Source organism: Candoia aspera, chromosome 4 (assembly GCF_035149785.1).
Source record: "Candoia aspera isolate rCanAsp1 chromosome 4, rCanAsp1.hap2, whole genome shotgun sequence".
In the NCBI taxonomy this organism is placed as follows: Eukaryota; Metazoa; Chordata; class Lepidosauria; order Squamata; family Boidae; genus Candoia; species Candoia aspera.
In genome coordinates, this window is record NC_086156.1 from 22195146 (window position 1) to 22217242 (window position 22097).

The window sequence follows — 22097 nt, forward strand, 5'->3', positions numbered from 1 at the left end:
TTGGCTATTATTAGTTGCAGTGTTTACTTTCCATAGTGTGCTACCCCTTCCACTCCAGTCATGCCATCCTAGGCTCTGCTCCAAACTGCATGAATTCCCCCAATTTTGTCCTGATTGGGGATTGGTTCAGTTAGGTGGCGATGTGTGTATGTAGGAATGGAATTCTTTGAGTGCCCAGTTTGGAAAAGAGGCAAAGGTTGTAAGGTAGACAAGAATTCTACTTGCCAAAAGGATGGAAATCTTGTAGGCTGCAACAAGTTGGGTAAAGAAATTCTGAACTTCTGAGTGTAGAACAGGAACAAAGGTAAAGGAGCATCTGGCAAATGGAAAATTCGACAGTGCTCACAAATCTTTAATTAAGCATTACCCTGCTTGAGGGAAATGGTTATTTAATTTCAGACATTATGTCAGATATTGTCCGCACCTGGTCATTCGAGCATTCACACAATCACAGTCAGGAGGCTGGGATTCCTTTAACTGTTTTAATGAAGCGTAATGAACAGTACAGAAGGCAAGCTGCGAATAAAGATTTCCCGCTCAAACCTAACTTAAAACTACATTCACTTAGTTAGTCCCCTTTCCCATGAAACCATGTCACTCCCCCTCCCATCCAGATGGTATTCCTGGCATATCTCAACCCCGTGTCCTTGATGTCCTCCATATCCATAATAACCACTTCACACTCCAACTTCACACCCGCTCCCATCTGGCAACACAGATTCCATTCCTTGGAGAAGGAAATGATGGGAGATGCTACGATAAGGGTTTCTGTGAAACCTTTGATCGGGGGGATCTGACAGATATATTTGGGGAATTGGGCTGATTTGTGCTCTAAGAAGCTTCCTTGGAAAGGAGTGTACATAAATGTAAGATGGTGGAATTGAGCATCCCATGGTGACAATGAAATATTACATCTAGGTGAATGATAACCATCTTATGATATAATTACAGTCAATCTTTTTCCTAGTTATAGGAAACTACATCTCATTCTGTAGATCTATTATGCTTCTGAGCCATATAATGAAGGCTCATCCTGAGATCCTAAAAAATTATTTACCACTCTCTGGCTTTATATACTCCAGTTTATAATGTTTTTCTTACAGATAATTGAAAAGAGGATAGATCTGGCTATTCTTATCTCTTTAAGCATAGGTTGTTTGTCAGGTTTCATCTCTGTAGGTTTATTTTTAAACAGGTTACTCAGTGGCTGCTGGTGAATTTACTGGAGATCTGCATGAAGGTAAGAAGCTACTAAGAGAGGTCTGGGCCATAATTTACCTACTTGCAATGCAGTCGTATGCATATGGTGCAGTCCAATGCATACCTTCTCCAAACTGAGTTCATTGGTCCAAGCTAGAATACAGCCTTACTCTCTTTCCTTCTCAAAATAAGAAAAGGGTTAATTTTAAATTGTAGGGCTGCATAGTTACTTGAGGCCAATTAATGCTATGTGGTTTTGTATCCACATAAGCCCTTGCATGGACCAAACACTCTGTTGTATTCTAAAGGTACTACACCCTGCATTAGTGCCATAAAAGCAATAGGAAGACAAATGAAATTGGATGAATTTTAAGAATTCTATGTTAATTCCTTTGTCACAGGTTTGTATAATCTATAAATGTATTGTTCATATGGGTCCTTATGGAATTTCCCTTGAGTAAGATTCTATATAAAAAAATTTGGAGCTTCCAGATGTGTAATGAAACTACTAATCATATTGTCATTCCCGTCCTGAGCTGTATTTTGCAGGTTTCCAGATCAAGCTCTGAGAGTCATCAATGTAGAATAACTTTATCCAATCTGATAGCCTCCAGATGTGTTGGATTACAATTCCCATTATTCTTAGCACAGGGACGATAGCAGTTGTAGTCGCCAGATGGGGACAGCTGGGGTTGAGCCACATAGATATAGAACTTCTTTCGTCTTACCAGTTAGATAGCAGTATTGAGTGTTAGAAAGGGTTCAGTTCCTCTAATGTCAGTTACAGTATATGGTTTGGCTTCCGGCTTCATATCTTTAGTACTCTCCCAATTGATTGTATGAGAACTAAGCTAAACAATTGTTATGTACCACTTCTAGGTGTATGGAGATTAGATCCAGATAGAGTGCATAGAGAATGGATAGTTTTGTCCTTCCCCTCAGCCTCATTGCTTCCAAATAATCCTACAGTGGCACCCATGGAAGGTTTTTTTTTATATAGAAAAAAGGGAACTGGTGGAAAGGGTTAGGCTTGCCTCTCTTCCATATGAGATATACCTTGGCCAGAGTGGGCTACTATGGCCCTCCTGTAGAATAAAGAAAAACAGGAAATAGTACAGCAGGAATGCCTGTTCTTTCTTGTTATTTGATCTTCAGTAAGGTTCATCAGCAAGCAAGGGCATTCCTCCTCCATCAAATACCAGATTATTTGAACTGAAGATTTGTGAATGTGCGGGTGGGTATATCTATATCAGTGTGCTCTTGTAAACTTACTATCTTGTATGTTGATCCTAGGGCTTCTTGAAGTTGGGCTTTTAAAATGTTTATGTCAAATGGTTCACACACATTTGAATATTAATAATATACTTAATAGTAGTTATATCCCTCTCCAAATGTCACTTACATCCTCTTAAAATATTAAAATGAATGGCTAGCAGTTTCTGAGCAATGGCAATGTGAGCAGATATTATACTAAGTTAACTTTCAGTCTGTTCATTTCTTTCAGAGCTGGTAACTGGAGTTCCAAGAGGTGCACAGAACTTTGGCTATGTATGTAGTCTACCGAGTATTTTCCCTCATCCCCTCATTTTAACCATTAGCATTAAGCAAAGTCTGTGAAAGACAGAAATCAATTCTTATAAAATAGTTATTTCATTCCTTCCTTAACTCTAAGTATAAAAGGTTTCAGTCAAGGGTTACAATTGTTTATTGTTTATAACAATAAAGTGGAAAAATAGATTGGGCTGCAGATTTTACAAATAGTGCAGCAGATTATAATCCAGTTTACACCTTTAGATATATCCAGGGATTTATAACACACAATAACCTAGTTTACAGACATGTTAGACAGGGTAAAACGGGGTTGGGTGCTTTGGCATTTTAGTATGTTACAAGAGCTCCGTCATTGTTTTAGCAAATAGTGTAAGCCAGGCCATCAAGTTAAGCCCTAATATAGTTTCTTTGAGTAGCACATTTTAGAAAGGTAATGTATTTGCTAATCTGGGTTTGCTGTTTAGCATGCTATGAACTCAGGTAGCAGGACTTTTTTTCTATAGCAGTAGTACGCCCTCCTTTCCTCTGGTCATTCCAGCAGCATTGGGGCAGGGCTGCAAAAAAGTCAAGATGGAAGCTGGGACTGGGTTATCAAAGTTCCATTCCTTTTTTATATGCACTGAATATGCCAGATATGTTTTTTTTTAAAAAAGGGCAGAGCTTTGATCACAAGCTTTAGCCATCATCATGATTTTTTGTCTGCCCCTTTCCCCATACAGATAGTCCTCATTTAGTGACTGCCTTGTTTAGTGATCATTCACAGTTACGACAGTGATGAAAAAGTAACTCTGACCAATCCTTGCATTTATGACCTTCGCAAGTCTGTAAAGTAACGTAAAGCTGAAGCAAGATCATAAGCACAGTTGCAGTTTTACCTAGCAACCCCTTTGCTTAACAACGGAGTTGCCAGTCCCAATTGTGGTAGCTAAATGAGGACTGCCTGTAAATACCCCTGGGTGGTTTCCCATAAAGGCCTAATTATTTTTGCTTTTAAGAAATGGAAAGAAATGCTGAGAATAAAGGTTTTGTTATTCTTAGAACTATAGTTCCCAAAAGAAATGAATGTGGATAGTCCATCATGGCTTCATTTGAGAATATGGTCTTTGATGTACCCTAGACCTGGCAAAGATGTTAATTTGAGTCCTGCAACCACCCACATTTTTTTAATGGCTTCCTATGCCAATGCCATTTTTTCTCCATTATTTTATATCCACCAAGGTCAATAGGAGGGAAAGTTTAAAAATAGATCCCTGTAATGATTTTGGAATATAATACTTTATGGCATGTCTGACAGCATTTTCATTTTCAGGTTACAATCATAAATTCCACAGATCTGACCTTTATTCAGAATTTCACAGGCGAGCAGGTAATAATTTTTGATAATTCTACATAATTATTCTGTGTTTCAAGATATGGATTATAGTAATTAAAGGTTACAATATAAAAGGTAAAGATCACTCTGAGCTGGCTCCTGATAACTTCATGAATACATCCTATTTTGTTTTGGTTTTTGGCAACAGTATGGAAATGTTCCACAATATACAGAAAGCAACATTATTTGGAATGAAAGTTTGCTAATAGCTGATTAAAACATATGTTTTTTTTAAACAGATGGCATCTTACTTTGGATACACAGTTGCAGTCTCAGACATTAACAATGATGGGTAAGTTGCTAAATAACAACTTATTAACTCCAGTGCATTATTATACGATTGTACCCTGTTTAAGCTTTTCAGTTGGATTTAAAACATGATTGATTGATTGAGTGGATTTCCACTCTTTTTTTCAGGAACTCAAGGCACTCCCACTCCCATTTTTTTTTCATAACAACAACCCTATGGAGTATTCTTAAATTGTTTGTTTGGTCTAGGGGAGTATTCTGGGCCAGCCAAAACAAATTATCTTGAAAAAGTTTGTAACTCACTTGTATATGTTCGGTTCTAATTTATTTATTTATTTTATTTGTTTATTTATCAAATTTGTCACCGCCCATCTTCTCTGAACAGAGGGACTCTGAGCGGTTTACAGCATAAAACAATAACTATACAATAAAATTCCAATATATGCACTCATAGCTCTCATAGCTTTCCAGCTTCATTTGAGTACATTATAATGATATAAATTATATCTAATTGAATTGAATCAAATCAAATTTGAATTTAAAATGAAAATAGAGGTACCTTTTGGCTTTGCTGTGCCCACACATTTGTTCTGGCTTCAACCTCTTTTGTAAGGCAGTCCTGGCCCCATTGAAGTTTGGAATAGTATGTGAAATATGGCTGAGTGAGTGTCGGGGCAAACTCCTCCATTTTTCCCTTGCAGTTTATGCTGTTTGGAATATTTTCCCTTTAATTTATTTCAGAATTTTAGGTTCGTGTGTTAGTAAGCCAAGTGCATTTGTCTGTGCTCCCCCAGCAGATGTGTTAATTCACCATCTTAAAATTGTTTGTGTTGGTATGCAGAGGGAATTATTAGAGTATTTTATTTTTAATAGGACCTATATTACAGCAGTACTGCTGACTATTTGTAACTGAAACAAGGATATAATTAAGGAGTTTAGATTGATTTCTGAAGTGACAGTTGCATATGATTATTTCAGTTTTGATCTTTCAGGACATAAAATTTAAAACTTTAGAACATGCAAAAATAAACATTGAATTGTAAAATGCTACCATAAAAACTATTGCATTCCCAGCAAAATAAGAAACTTAATTATAAATTTCCTCATCCAAACATTGCAGATCACTTTATTTTTCAAGAATTATGTGTTTTGTGTTTTGTTTTACTTTTTTCTATTGCTATAACTAGTTCCCAATTCAGTCAGTTGATTCCTAATTTGCTCAGACTTGGACAAGCTTTCAAAAACAAGTAGTTCTTAAGGAACAGCTGAAGTGGGAGAATAAGTTTGCGATTTTGTAAGGGATTTTTCCACAGCTGGATATGGGAGTGGATAGAAGGGAAAGATAAAAGACCTGCTTCTGTTAATAGCTTTGAGAATAGTTGGAACATGGAGAAAATATTTGTTTGAGGCCTTCCACCACTACCCCACCTGCTGCTCAAAACTGAGGATGGGTCCAGACAGGATTTATTTCTCAAAATCCTAGGAAGTTCAGTTACATTGTGTGCATTACAGGGAAGCAATCTGGTACTCTCCAGTATTTTGGATTATAGGTCCCATAATTCTGATAGGTGCTGATGGAATCAGAAACATCTGGCTAGGCTCTCACAGTGCACTAAGCCATAGTTTGCTTCAATGTGAATTACTGAATTACTGTAAAAGAAGTATTTTATAAAATTTGAGGATATTCAGGGGTCACTGTAATGATATGGGGGAATGACCTTGAGAGACAAGAGGAAGAGCCACAGCCTAAACAATGGTCTGATAAATGAAATCTGAGTCTGAAGGAGGGGTGGGGGTAGAGAAAGCGTCTCAGAAGGGACCCTCCCTAGTTTTCAGGAGAGTAAAAATAAGACAGGTGAGAGGTATTTTCACACTTGCAAGATTCTGTTTCTGTAACCTTACAGTAAAAGTAGTGTAAAACTCATGGTTGGTGCTTTTTTTCTGGTCTACCTCAAAGGGCTGACAGGCACAGAAGAGGGCTAAGGGAAGGCATATGATCCATAGGCTGAAAGTTGCCCCCTCCCCCCGGCTTAACTTGATACTTAAGACAGTAGGTTACTAACATACATCTTTCCTTCCTCTAAATTTATTTGATATATTTATATGCCATCTTTTGTTCAGGAGTTGAAGGCAAGGTACATAGCACCCCTCCTCCCATTTTTCCACACAGTAACAATCCTGTGAGGCAGGTTGGGCTGAGAGGGAGCGACTGGCCCAAAGACAGTCAGTAAACATCCATGACTGAGAGTGGACTTGAACCACAGTCTCCCAGGAATGAGTCCAGCGCCTTAACCACTACACCACACTGTCTCTTGGACAAAAATGCCCCAGATTCCAAATCTGAAATAGAAGCATATGTTCTGTTATTGACGTATAACCCTTACATTAAAAGCTCAATGTGTGATATTCTTGATAGAATAGTTGCATGGTTGCATTGATGGTACAATTAGTGGGAATTAGTGTTGTTTTAAATAGGCACCAGTACCTGTGGTCAAGAGCCATAATAGTTTATGCACAAGATTCATAGAAATGGTAGAGATTTATTTATGTGAGTTAAAACCAAATGTCTAGTAAAAATACATCACCCATATTATATCAAAGCTTTAAATACTTAAGTTGTGATCCCCAGATGCTGCACTACACTCCTGCTGCTTACTACCCAGTAGAACACAAAATAATTGCATAAAATTTCTGTGGGTGGCCAGCATGTGCTTCTTAAATGTCATTTTTCTTAAAAGGAAATCATTAGGGTTCTCCTGGTCAGTGCATGGGTACATTGTTGATTTATGGTACACAAATACTGCACCAGTGCAGAGATGTGAAAGTGGAAGAACAGAAGATTGATGCTTGGTCAGACCAAATACCCTTCTTGTCCCACCTTCTGTTCACATTATGGCAAAAAGGATGCCAATAGGAAGCAGACAAGCAGGACATGGGTGACCTAACTTACTTTTTTGGTAATGATTCTCACCAACTGGCAATGAAGTCTATTTCCTCCTTCATTGGAAATGGGGATATCTGCTGGGGGTCAAAAAAATCAAGATGGCAGCCACAATCGTGTAGTCATGACAGCCATTCAGACTTTTTTGACGCTCCTGACTGGAAGCAACGTGTAGCAGGCACAGCTTGTAGCACAGTATTAAACACCACTGTGAACTGCAGTGTTCTGTTACATTTGTAAAGCTGCCGCTTCATTTCCCATCCCATTTGCCGTTGTGAGCCTGAGCTTGGCTCAGAAACAAGGCTATTTATAAATGCAGACAAACAGAAATGTTTCTCAAGTTTAAAAATTTCTACTCTAAACAGATGTTTTAAAACACACCCTGTGCAATGTTAGAACAATTCAGGACAGGCTGGAAACAGGAGAAGAGAACAAATGGAAGTGAAATTGACATCATTGTTTTTGTTATCAGAATTTGGAGTTGGAAAAACAAAGTATAGCAAAGATCAGAGGCAGTGATACAGACAGCCTAAGATGTTGAATTCATGCATTGACGCAAGGACATACAAAAACCTGAAGGGAGAGTAACTAAGGAAGGGTAAACCTTTCATCTACCAGTCATTCAGCAGTGTCCTGCCCAAAAAGCAGGTACTGCTGGGCCATTTAATTCTGGTTCATAGGTAACCCCTGTGCAGTCCAGATGTTATGCATGAGAAACTTTCAGAGAGGATGTTGGATCAGGGCTGGGTAACTTCCCAATGGGTAGAAATCTAGCCCTATCAAATCTTAGCACAATGCAAGGCTGTATGGGTTTCTGCAGGATCTTACTGCTTTCATCAACATGCTGCTTCACCCGAAGTTCCACCACTTTCATACGTGCATGAGGTATCACAATGCAATTACAAAATGGGTAGGGCTTGCACTGTGACAGGGTGACTCTGCTTTAGTCATTCTGTCCACTTTGTCCTTCCCCATAGATACCACTGCAAAACAAGCACATTTATTGAGAGTGGACCAATTTGGATGTCAGTCTTGACCCTCCTTCCTGTTTCTTCCTCTCTAGTATGGATGACATCCTCGTTGGTGCTCCTCTCTTTATGGAACGTGAATTTGAGAGCAATCCTAAGGAGGTTGGGCAGGTGTATCTGTACCTGCAAGATGCTGTCTTGTACTTCAGAGAAGCACAGACACTGTCTGGCACTGAGGTTTTTGGTCGTTTTGGCAATTCCATTGCACCTCTGGGAGATATCAATCAGGATGGATATAAAGGTAAGGCACTACAACATCTTAAAGAGATGTACATAAATAATTTAGGGGGATGAATGGTTAGTAGCAAAGTTTCTTTTACTCTAAGAAATCTCAGTATACTTACGTAGAGGCAGGGGTTGTGAAAATTGAACTCTTGATAGGCTACTGTCTTGCCCACAATGAAGGTGATGAAAACACACCGATGACATCCTTCATCATTCCTGAAGGATGTTGTGCTATCACTAAAATGGATGGGTGGATTGAATGGTGGAATTGTCACAGTTTTCAGTCCAGAGAGGAGTAGCAGCAGCAGCAGTGGTAGCTGCTCATTCATATACCTTTATTCTTGAAGTAGATTCCAGTTACAGTGTCTTGCTCTTTTGTATTTATTTATTGTACTTATTTACCCATTTGTATGCAGCTCACTCATTTTTGGCAATTAGGTGGCTTACAATCTCCAAAATTCAGTTAAAATTCAGTAGAATAAATATAGGAATTAAAACCAGCCATGTAAAAAACTCTATACTAAAAAGCCTGAGAAAAGAGAGAAGTTTTAAATCCCCTCCTGAATTGTTACAGCCTCAGTTCCAACCACAGGGAACAGGACCTGGGTCAACTAATGTCAGCCAGTTAGCTTGGCAAGGGATCCATATCCTCTTCTCCTTCATAAACTATTCACACCTTTTCAAATACTGCCCCAAACGTCAGCGTATTATGAAAGCAAAACTAGCTGAAGCTAACGCTGTGCCAAAAATTGCCTTGCAATCTCTCAGAAGTTTTCTTCCTCTGTGAAAGAGACATTTTTTTCTACCTGATTCTCGGGCCTTTTTCATGATGTCTTCCCTTGGAAGCCAGGGAACCTGCAGATTCCTGGAGAGAGAACTGTATGCTGAGAGACAGGATGTTCACTCATGCCTCTTGGCTACCTGATAACCAAATTAGTGCAAGAACAGCCCCCAAATTCTCTTTCATCTAATTGAAAAAGAACTGGTAGAAGAAAAAGAAAGCAGGATCCTTTTTCCTGTGCAGCAATAGCTGAAACGTTTCCTGCCCGTGTCAACTTAGCACTTATTTATTTAGTCACTCAGTCATTTGTATAGCTGCCTTCTCAACATGTGACTTAGGGTACTGTAAAAGTAAAACAACATTATAAAACTAAAATAATTTAGAAGAAGAGACAATGCAGATTATGCCAGAGGCAATTCAACAACCCAAAACATTCAGTCCAGATGGGCTCACTGTACAGTATCTTCTGACCAAGTGCCTGAGGAAAGAACTGGGCCTTACAAAAGGCAGTCAGGGAGCGGCCATCTGGATCTCAGAGGAAATGCTCTTCCATAGGGCAGGCACAACAACAAGAGATACAGAACAGATTCAGTGGCCTTTCTAACAGTGCAATTTGACCTTGCTGTTTTGCAGATATTGCTGTAGGTGCTCCATTTGCAGGAGAAGATGGAAGAGGGAGGGTATTCATCTACAATGGAGCCAGAAATGGGTTAAATCCTAACCCTTCTCAGATTCTCAGTGGCCTATGGGCCTCCCAATCTATGCCTGCAGGATTTGGATTTACACTGAGAGGAGACTCAGACATAGACAAGAATGATTACCCAGGTAACATTCTACCAGAGGGGGAATTTCTTTCTCTGGAAAATGCATCATTCTCAGCCTGTTCTTTTTGGAGAGCAGAGGTCAAAACAGACTAGGCTTTGATTTTGTGTGTAGTTCTAGCTTTGCTTCCCTGAGAATTTGGACAAAGCAGATACTTTCTTTCCTGTTTTGAGATACCATCTGAACCTCATAGCTCCAAGAATGGATACATTAACATAATGCACCTGAATTGTTAAGAAGAAGAGAGAATATTAACTCTTCTGTTTCCTGTCCAAAAACTAAATGAAAGAATTTCTCTTGTATATCTTGGATGAAGATTAATGATGAAAATTCCCAGAGTGATTATATAGACACAGATATAGATAAAACTGTCACTATAAAGCAAAATAGAATGATCAGTAATTAAATCATTTATGATATTGTCCTATTTGTAGTTGTAGATTACAAACATTTACATTTATTTGTAAATGTCTCCTTGAAGTTGAAGACTCTGGAGTCCTGATGGACATGTCCATATAGATTTCCTGAGAACAATAAAGAAGTGGTCTGCCTTTGCCTTCTTCTGGGATGTTTTCTCAACTTCCCAGTTTGGTGTACAGACCTGTTAGTCCCTAGAGCCATATCATCCAAGTACTAACAAGGTCTGACTCTGCTTAATTTTACATGATTAGTGAAGATTGGCCAGATACTACCATCTGCTGTGTACTAAATACATTGTACCAAATAGATATATCAAGTGAACATAGTTTCCTAGTTATACTAAACTCACTGAAAATAAAACCAGTAAACACTCAGTTTGACAGACTATTGGAGGGGGGAGGGATGTATAAATGGGATTTTATGGTTGTGTAAAATGGAAAAAACAAGCCATTGTATCTGAAGTCCACTAAACTGAAGTCCAGTAAATCAAGGGTTTACTGTATAGTGCTTTGGCTAAGACAGTCTTCTTCAAGCTGGTACCATTCAAATGTGCTAGACATAACCTCTTACAGAGTCAAGGATGGTGGGAATCATCCCAACATCTGGAAAACATGAAGTTGTGGATGGTTGGAATAAGCAACAAGATCAAGGTTTCAAGAACTATTAACTAATCTGATGGCTTAATGCAAACATCTGACTTTTAGCATGAGAGATCCACATGGAAGAGAAGGAATAGTAATATTGACCTACCTGGCTTTTTAAAAGAGTGCTATAATAACATATTCTTTGAGCACTTAGGAAAACCATTATTTAAATGTTGGGTTGGATCCAGACTAAGCTAGCAGTGTTATAATTCAATTGAAACCAATTGAACTGAATCATAATCCATTTGTCTCATACATTTAAATGGGATTAAAATAATTTTCTCCAACCAGGGTCCTTCCAGATGTGTTGGAATACAGCCTCCATCATGGTCAGCCATCACAACCCAGTGTTTGCATAGATTGAAGATGATGGAAGTAATACTCTAACACATCTGGAGGGTTCCTTGTTGGAGAAGTCTGAATCAAAGCATATCAGGATCCTTCCCTTTAAATACTTTTGCTTTTAAGAGGCTTGTCTTTTAAGAACAGAAGGCAAAGTATGGCAAACAATTTTATTTGCTTGCTAAGACTTAACTTGATTCAAATGGGGCTGCTTCCATTGTTTTTTTTTTCTTATTTTTTTAAAAATATTTATCCTTGAACAATATTTTACTGATGTCATCTGGTATTTATCAACACTGCTTCATTACTGAAGGTTTTGGTCTTTATTTTGAAAGTGAGCTTGTCCATCTTAGGGCAGTGTTCCAATACCATTTATACTCTAAATGCACAACTTCTGATTTTATCCATTTCCCCATCACTTCCACTACCACCACTTTTTTCTGGGATCAGCATACAGCAGACCACAACATTTATCTATCTTGGATCTGAGAAGGCTCTCAAACATTTGTAACATAACATACGCAGTAGAGTTGCTGTCATCCAAGCTGTAGATTGTTTTGCTGGCATGCATCCCATAGTAATTAATTGTTGGAAGAGCATTCTGGAATATTTTTGCCACTCTGCTCTGTTAACCTACTGTGCTAATATTTTGGGGTGGTTTGTGTTTTAGACCTGCTTTCGGTGATTCTCCCCACCCTCCTTTGTTTACATTCATCCATCTGGTTAAGGTTGTAGTTTTGTGTTCTCATCTGCACTGACCTTGAAAAAGAGGAAAAGAAGAACAAAATGTGAGGTGTTTTCATGTTCTTTGGGATCTTTACAAAGGCTTCAGAAGATGTATTTTAGATGCTTCCAACTCCTACCATTACGAATCAAAAGGCATTGTGAAGCTAAGCCATCTCTTCTACCTTAATTGTACAGTATATCTTGTGCTGGTGGTGCTGGTGGTGCTGGTGGTGATGATGACGATGATGATGATGGAAGAAGTGGGAAAATATAAACAGGTTATACATTGAAGTAAGCTCCTCTGGATCTCCTATAAAATCAAGTGATTTAGGAGAGTGACTGGCTGATAAAAGTCATATCTGGAGACTCCCTTGGAATATTTCCAAACAGTCTCCATACAGAGGACTGTTTGTATTGGGATCAATGGAACCTGGAATTAAACAAAGTTACATGACAGGTCAATCAGATCTTTTGATTTAACAAAACGTAAACATAGAAGTAGAGATATATGTGTTTAAAGCAGCCTTTCCAAACCTTTTGACCCTGGAGGAACCCTTGAAATATTTTGCAGGCCTTGGGGAACCCCTGCACATTCATGCTCAAATATAGGCCAGACATTACAAAATTATTATATTTGTTTCATGTGTAGGCCTGTATATATGCATTAACAGTGTTCTTAAACTAAACATAAAGAATGAAACTGACCTCTTTCATGTGACGTTTCCGGAATTTGAAATATTTTTTTAAATAAATCGTGATCTCCCAGAGAACCCCTAGTGACCTCTTGCAGAACCCTAGGGTTCCATGGAACTCTGGTTGAGAAACCTTGGTTTAGAGTAACTTTACTCCTTGGTTAAACTAATACCACTAATAGACCACCTTAATTCTCATTGTGGATAAAAAGGTAGATACCTGGAATCTTTATGCATTGTTGGGTTTTCCCAGCTAGTACAAAAATAGTTGCAAGAGCTAGGAATAATAAAAATATTAAATAAGCTTTTTCTCCAATATTTTGCTTTGATCCAAGACACCCCCACATCCTAAAGAGAGAAATGAAATCTGTAATGGATTTGAGAGCACATGTGTAATTCATGGAGTCTCAAAATATTTTTCAAATTAAAAAGTGTACAAAAATACATATTTTACAAGTTGAGTCTAACCTATATATTTGAGAAACTTGTGAAGGAAAAAAATCTATATATTTAGAAAACTTGTAGGATTTTTAGTGGATAAACTAATACTAGAATACACTTCTTAATGACACAGAGTAGATTTGGACTCAGCCACATATTCCTACCATATCATCCTATTTTATTTACTTTAAAAGATATATAAGGAGGTGCTATCATAGTTCTGCTCTTCTTCTTTGACAAAATATCTACTTTAGTGGACAAGGGGAATGCCATGCATATAATCTACCTTGATTTCAGCAAAGCTTCTGGCAAGGCTCCACATGACATTCTCATTAATAGTTGTTAAAGTGTGGTTTGTCTGTCACTTGGTAATGTAGATCCACATGTGGCTGGTTAACTGCATTCAGAGAGTCAGCATTAACATTAGGTGACATGATGGCTGAATAGGAACAAGACAACAGAGTACAGAAACTCTTTGGACAAGTTATGGGCCCAAGAAAGAATGAGAACAGTGACTGGCAATTTGTCGATTTATTGTTTATGGTGAAAGTTTGAGAGAATTAGTGAAGTACATAAGGGTGATGAAAGATTTTCACAGACCATTTTTGGAGTAGAACTTGGAAAGAAAAGGAAATAATCTGAAGTAAAACGTTCAGTACAGGAAGAGAAAGTAGAAGTCCTGCATGAAAAAGTATTAGAAGATAGATTGATCTTTGAATACAGTGAATGAAAAGTAGATAGAAATAAAGATGAAAACCAAACAAATCTCATTATGGTTTAGCTCAGTCACCAAACTGGACCATTGGCTGGGTGAATCAGATCAGCATAAGCCAGTTTCCTATATTGTATAAATTTTGATACAGAGAAGTATGTGCTTTAAAGCTACATTTAGAGCTGCACCGTGGGGCAGAAAATAATTATTAAGGAACTGCCTAGGAGAGGATGATTTCTAAAGACATTGAGCTAGCCCCTTCTCCAAAGAAAAGTGGAATCCAGACATATGGAAGGCACAGTGTAACTGTGTAGTGGTGGTGATGGGGAACTCCTGTAATATACTCATTGTGCCCATCTGTTTAATATTATTAATGTGAATTTAAATAGCAAAAGATGCTTTATTTTTTTTTTAAAAAATCCAGTGTGTAGGTTTGTTAGTTCAAAAACAATATGCTATATAACGCCCATGTGATATCTAGAAAAATGTCCAATTTTTTCTTGCCATAATTTGGTTTATTTTTAATAGTATATATTTTGCTCTATCCTTGAAATTCAGTGACATTAATTATGGTTTGGCAATGTCATGTGATGAATATAGATATGGACTGTCATTGTAGTAACATTGGTTACTCTTTATGCCCCAAGTATAATCCAAACTGAAGAAACTTTGTCCAAGACTGATGTCATGTATAAGTGTAATTGCTCAGTGTTTCTTTATAGCACAGAATAAGTTTGCATCAACTTTGAATTTAATAATTATATATGCTTATATATTAATAAACAACAATAAATCTGAAATCTCCCTTAGGATAGCCTTGTCTCCTGGTGACCTCATAGGCATATTCATGTAGGTGTTTTTGGCAATAATATGGAAGTGGTCGTTTGTCACTGACTTATTTTAGGATTTTTTAAAAAAAATCTGAATCTAGCCAACAGGCCCAGGATTTGCTGTTGATCTGAAGTTTTAGCACGTCTAATCCTGCTTGGCTTTTCAAGTTCAACCAAGATCAACTAGGTGCTGCTACCTAGATGGACTAACAATACAAAAGCAACAGCTGTGGCTAATGGGAACTAAAGAAAATTAATAAAAGAATAATCCTCCTTCAATAATAGTATTCTTAGTGGCTCATCTGTTACATGCATCAAGATGTATAGCAGGAAACCTTCCAATATTTTAGTAGCAGGGGTTTTGAAATATATAAATAACAGAGTTTGTAAGCTGAATGCCAGCAGTTCTACAATTACCAAGTTTTCAGTTGAGATTGTTTTTTTCCCTTATGAAGTCCATTCAGGAGCATTACTGAAAACAAGGGTACATAGAATGAAAAAGAAATCAAACAAGGAATTAGAGCTGTTTTGTATCTGCTGTTTGCAAACAAGCGATCAGAGTCAGTTGCTGGCAGTTAGCTCTAGTTCATAGCTCAGTTGTTTCTAGTTCTCTTACTCGTTTAAATTTATAGCTATAGAAAGCGTTACATAATTCCAGATTTTGGAAGAGTACAGTGAATATGTCATAACTGCTATAGCCCAATCCAAAGAAGCAATAGACATGATAAACTAGCATCCTTGTAGGCTCTAATGTGCAATGGGTTTGACTATTTTGAGTACAGCTAAAGTAATCATTCCTACTTCTGTTACATCTTAAAATAATACAGTAGTGTTTATATCAAACTCTGTGTAACAACATCTGCCCAGACTAGTGAATAGATGTTTTATCAAAATATGCACACACACCCAACAATTGTGGCTAACATAACCCTAGAGAACAATTTGTCCCCTCAGGATTATTGCTAATTTTGATCCCTTTACTCACCAGCTGGAGACAAATCAGATGATTAAAAGTCTTCCTTATCTTTACAAAGTATTAGAGATCTTGGCAGCCCTCCTTTTTTAGAAATGTGTCTATGGTTAGTTCATTACTTTCTAAAGATTCAGTCATAACCATAGAAGGTAATGATCAGCATTATTCATTGTCTATATGGTTGCTTCCTTTAGGAAGTGGAAATGCACAAATGGAATTCAGAGATACAAAATGCAAAACACTGGAATTTCAGCTGTATTCTAAACATTATTTTTATAGATTTTCCCTCTAAATCAAAGCCATGAAGATTTGTTCATTTTTTAAAGTAAGCAATAAAAGCTGAATCTTTAGAAAATGAAATAGTATCATTTTAAAAAAAATATGTGCAGTTTTTCTCCAGGTTCTGCTAGAAAGATTTAGATACTTGATGTAGTACTATAATCTCTTATTTTGCTGACAATATTCTGCATGTGTCAAACATTTTCCTTTCAGCTAGCAAATTCTGTCTCTGGTATTTTCTAGGAAGAAATACAACAGTGTTCACTAAAACATTATCTATTTTTAGGATAATGGTGCTGCCAAACTTCTGATAATGTAGACAGCTTGAACACTTGATTGTGATTATTTTCTTTTGCAGAATTCAAAATGTTTATAAAACTCATTAATGATTTTGGCACTCAGGATGTTTAAAGCTATTTCTTAGCCAGAAGAAACTAAAGAAGGAAAACAGCTGATTTTCTGTGGAGCTGTCCACGTTATGAACATGCATGAAAGAGGCATGTTTTGAAGATTCCTAATAATTATTTGTAAATAATAATATTGTTTTGTTAAATAGTATACCTTTTTTGAATAGTAAAAAAAGATGAAATTATATAAAAATGTGTTAAAACCAGTTGAATTATCAGCACGAAAAACACTGCACTGTTTATATTTTTATTGTCTTCCATCCATTATTAGGTTTACAAATCTTTGTCCAAATTCTTCTCCAACATCCAAACCTCCATTTGGGCCAACCTGTTAGCCAACCTAGTGGTCTAGACAATCTACAAGGAGATTTTTGTGGCCTGATTTCTTTGTTTGACTGAAATGTATAATTATGGTTTTGGGCAGGGAGAAGAATATGGATAAGAAGTGGTACAATATAATGAAGAGGGATAAAAGATGCTCTGATACTTGAGCAGGAGCTGGGTCATTGTCACTATTACTTTTTTGTTTGAAAGTATGTGTGTGTGTGTGCAGGAATAGGAGAGAGGAGTATGAAAAAATGAGAATGGAATCTGAATTAAAGTTAGAAAAATGAATGTTTCTGTGAATTTTCATGCTTCCACAATAAAACTGTACATTAAGTAATTTCATTCATTTTCAGTATCAATAATGTCAATTACTATTCTAACCATTTTCCTTCTATTCTAAGTATGTGATGTGTTTTCCCCACAGATCTAATTGTTGGTGCATTTGGTGCTGGAAAAGTAGTTGTTTACAGGTATGCAATGCTACTATTCCTACTGTTTCCACCCTTAATTTTTTAATTAAAAAATCCACATACGCATAATGTTTTTGCCATTGCAAATCCCTTCTTTCATAAGCCCATTCTTTCAAACTGTATTCTAGCTCATAACAGAACTCAAATATTACTGGAAAAGGCTTCTTTTTTTGTAGAAACAGATCAAATACTTGGGAATAATTGTAATAAAATTGGATTCATTGGATTTGTAAGACAGCCAGTTTGGTCTAGCGGTTAAGGCAGCGGGCTAGAAACCAGGAGACTGAGAGTTCTAGTCCCGCCTTAGGCATGAAAGCCGGCTGGGTGACCATGGCCCAGTCTCTCTCTCTCAGCCCAACTCACCTCACAGGGTTGCTGTTGTGGAGAAATAGAAGGAGGAAGGAGTATTAGGTATGTTTGCCGCCTTGAGTTATTTATAAAACTAATAAAGGTGGGATAGAAAATAAATAAATTTTTTAAAAATAAAAAATAATCATCAAACAATGGTTGTATGTGCAATTGTATAACAAGTAACTTTACAGTCTGAAGCTACAATATATTTGAAAAAGTTCATGTTGATGAGTTATAGTTAACATTTAAATTGATTTTACACCATTGTGTGCATGGAAGAACTTACCTGCTGCTACTATTTTCTGCCGTATGTACTTTTCTTAGTCTGTTTTCTGTGCTATTATTAAAGCTTATGAATTTGGAAGGAAAATGAACCATATACTTGCGTATCACTTTCTTCTTTATAATTTTCTTCTAAAAGTGTTAATGAAAGGGGTACAGTTAATTCACTTATTATAGCCATGCCAGTTCCAACTGCACTTTCTTATGATTAGCTTTTTTTTTTCTTTTTGGCTTTTTGGCCACTTGGCAAAATCTGTCTGTCTGTATGTCTACTTTACACCATAGAACAATCTGAAAAAAGGTTCCTTTCTTCTCGCATATTAATCACAAAGATAAAATGTGGTAAAACAAGAGCCAAATTTCTCTGTCTGTATGTTTGAGAAAGAACATTACATTGTTGAGATATAGTTTTATGCACATTAAAAACTTGGTCTCTTGAATCAGTAGAATGGGGCTGAGATTGAATATCTTTCCCTGCCTTATATGCTTTGGTCACTTTGACTTTGAGTAAGTAGTAGCCTGATAGCCATAGCTGTAGTTGCAGAGCAATGGTCTGGGCACAGCTCTGGTAGGATCAGGGGCACACACACATCTGTCTGGAGTTTCCATGCTTCCACTTGGCAAGGGGGTTCTGGACTCTCTTCCACAGCGCCAGCGCCTTCACTGCTCACACAAGAGCCATCCAGCATACACCCAGTTCTGATGGCAATAGGAAGGTAAACTGTCTCCACACAGCCATCACCACAGCTTAAATGGCCAATATGAAATAGCTCTGTTGTACATTCAAGTTTTTAATTTTAATTAATTTGCATTTAAAGGCATACCGTCATATTCATTTTCTTCATTTTATATTAATTGCTAGAGACTTTTACATCAATATACGAAAAGGCTTCAGTGTTGCAGTTCTTGAGCTAATTAACTAACCCTCATGGGGCACTCGTGACAATTTGAGTTTGAGACCCCCCATGCTAAGCTGTAGGAAATTATGATGTGTGTTTTTAAATAGTGAGCATGCATTTGCTGCTTTTAGCTAATCAGTGAGCAAAAAAGAGGGGAACAAAGAATTCAGCAGAATATGAGTTTGCTTATTTCAGCTGGGTCACACTCCAGCTCAGCAAGTAGGAAGCAGGCCTTAGAATCCATGGTTTTTATGGATTTCACACTTGATGCCTGTATCTGGATTTCTACTGAGTCATCTATGAGACATGCAATTTTTATTTGCAAACGTGTCTTTAGAAACATCAGACATCACTAAAGACACTTTGTTTAAAAATAGTTATTTTATAACACAACATTTTAGTTTTTCTGTCCCTCTGTCATGAGTACTGATGGCGAGCAGGAGGGGGCCCCCATCCAGGGTGGAAAACGCATGCGTAGTACTGAGGAATTAAGCAGCCATTCAAAGAGACACAGATCAGACCCGCCTTAACTCTTGGGGTTTATCTGTCTGGGTTTTTCCCACGCTTCTTCAGTTTGTTAGGATTCTGTCTTATGTAGCAGTAATAAACACTAGAGAGCTACTCCTCATCTCAGCGTGATTCTGACTGTTAGGACACCCTCAGATGTCATTCACTGTGACATCAGAGGGTGGTTCCAGATTACTTCATGATTTACTTAAATTCCACTGATCTCAGGTGATCCACTCTGTAAAGTACTTCTTGATAAAATGGTTCTTTTCCATTTCTGGATTAAAGTCTGTAATCTAGACCATATCATTGAACTCAATTAGATTTATATCTGAGTAAATATGCATAGGATTGTACTAGCTTTGTTTTATATTTTGCCATGTTAGAATTGTATAAAGTAACACTTTGCAAAGGCTCCCAGACTTTCCCGGTTCACAACGCCCTTAGTGTCTCAGAAATTTTTCATGGTGCCCCTAGGCTAATAGTTTGTGTGGTGTATGACAGATGTCAAGTATCACTGTGTTATCCTGTTGTGCCCCTGTGAGTTTGCTGAGGCACCCTGAGGCATTGTGGGGCACATTTGGGAACTGTAGCCTTACGGTTTGGCTGTGAACTTCATTGGAATGTGATGCATATATTTTATTTGTTTATTTGTAAAAATAAATCCCTGCTGCTTCATATCTTAGTACCAAGAACAACTATCTTCTCCTACTTGTGTACCTTTTTCTGGAGAGCATTTGGCTAACTGCTATCAATAGAGATCAGAGAGAGATGCTATCTTATGTGCAGACATGAGTGAATCATTAACATTGAAAGCAGAGTTTTGTGCATCATCCCTGTAGACAGATCTGTCTAATCTTGATGTGGGTATTTTGTATACGTGTCCCTGCTGGTGTTTTGATGTTTACTGTATGCATAAAGTGTTACTCATATTTTCTGTATTCCTAAATGTCATGAACATCCACAGAAACTGGAAAATGGCCTTTTGTCTTTTCTGTTTTTTTTAAAGCATGTTTTGGTTTACTTTTTCTCCCCTTTCAGAGCAAGACCTGTTGTGACGATAGATGCTCAGCTTCTGCTGTCCCCAGTGATTGTAAATCCAGAAAATAAAACATGTCAGCTTGCTGGCTCTATGACTTTGGTGGCCTGGTAAGTTGCAAGAGATGAACATTTTGCAGACAAGGTTTCCTCATTTGCTTGCGAAGTGGTTTTTCTCACTGAGGTCTTATATTATAACTATGCTAATTCAAAACTAAATAGTCCACATTATGGCACAGGGCAGTTTGTGATCCTAGTTTGTACATGCATGAACTGAAGCTTAAAAAAGAAAGCTGCTTGTGCAAATCCTGTAATGTCATTATCAAAATCTGTTTTTCAAAAATTCTCCTGGAGAAAATCCAACATTTAAGACACCCTCATTACAATTAGTAGAAATTTACCATACTGTGCATGGAAGCTTAAATGTAATCTATTGATCTGAACTCTCCACTGTGCTGAGTATAGGTCTATACTCTGACACCATCAGAAATAATAATCAGTGCTTGAATTTTTAAGCAACCAACAAACTTTGGACAGGTATATTATATCTGAAAACCTGAAGGACTATAGTTAAATTGCTTGTGCTTATTTGCTTTGTCATTTATCCATCTGGTCTTTCTACCTCTATAGAAGAAAATCTGAAATGTGGTCTCCAGCCATTGCAATCTTCTGAAATCCTAGCTTGAAGCAAGAAAGATCTACATCATAACTCTGTTCCAAGCTTCCCTAACCCAGTGCCCTCTAGATTTATTGGACAGGTTCCTCTACTGCACAACCAGCATGTTGTTGTTGTTTATTCGTTTAGTTGCTTCCGACTCTTCGTGACTTCATGGACCAGCCCACGCCAGAGCTTCCTGTCGGTCGTCAACACCCCCAGCTCCCCCAGGGACGAGTCCGTCACCTCTAGAATATCATCCATCCATCTTGCCCTTGGTCGGCCCCTCTTCCTTTTGCCTTCCACTCTCCCTAGCATGAGCATCTTCTCCAGGGTGTCCTGTCTTCTCATTATGTGGCCAAAGTATTTCAGTTTTGCCTTTAATATCATTCCCTCAAGTGAGCAGTCTGGCTTTATTTCCTGGAGGATGGACTGGTTGGATCTTCTTGCAGTCCAAGGCACTCTCAGAATTTTCCTCCAACACCACAGTTCAAAAGCATCGATCTTCCTTCGCTCAGCCTTCCTTATGGTCCAGCTCTCGCAGCCATATGTTACTACAGGGAACACCATTGCTTTAACTATGCGGGCCTTTGTTGTCAGTGTGATGTCTCTGCTCTTAACTATTTTATCGAGATTTGTCATTGCTCTTCTCCCAAGGATTAAGCGTCTTCTGATTTCCTGACTGCAGTCAGCATCTGCAGTAATCTTTGCACCTAGGAATACAAAGTCTTTCACTGCTTCTACATTTTCTCCCTCTATTTGCCAGTTATCAATCAAGCTGGTTGCCATAATCTTGGTTTTTTTGAGGTTTAGCTGCAAACCAGCTTTTGCACTTTCTTCTTTCACCTTCATCATAAGGCTCCTCAGTTCCTCTTCACTTTCAGCCATCAAAGTGGTATCATCTGCATATCTGAGATTGTTAATGTTTCTTCC

General features: G+C 37.7%; 1 protein-coding gene across 1 annotated transcript in view; it reads left to right on the forward strand.

Annotated features, from left to right (window-relative positions):
* Positions 1 to 22097, forward strand: part of ITGA8 (integrin subunit alpha 8) — a 130396-nt gene that overhangs the window by 36751 nt on the left and 71548 nt on the right. The window contains exons 8-15 of the mRNA XM_063303582.1: positions 1196 to 1240; positions 2705 to 2748; positions 4061 to 4117; positions 4363 to 4415; positions 8377 to 8582; positions 9981 to 10172; positions 17387 to 17432; positions 20513 to 20620. Coding sequence (XP_063159652.1) covers positions 1196 to 1240; positions 2705 to 2748; positions 4061 to 4117; positions 4363 to 4415; positions 8377 to 8582; positions 9981 to 10172; positions 17387 to 17432; positions 20513 to 20620 — 751 coding nt within the window. The remainder of the gene's footprint in view (positions 1 to 1195; positions 1241 to 2704; positions 2749 to 4060; positions 4118 to 4362; positions 4416 to 8376; positions 8583 to 9980; positions 10173 to 17386; positions 17433 to 20512; positions 20621 to 22097) is intronic.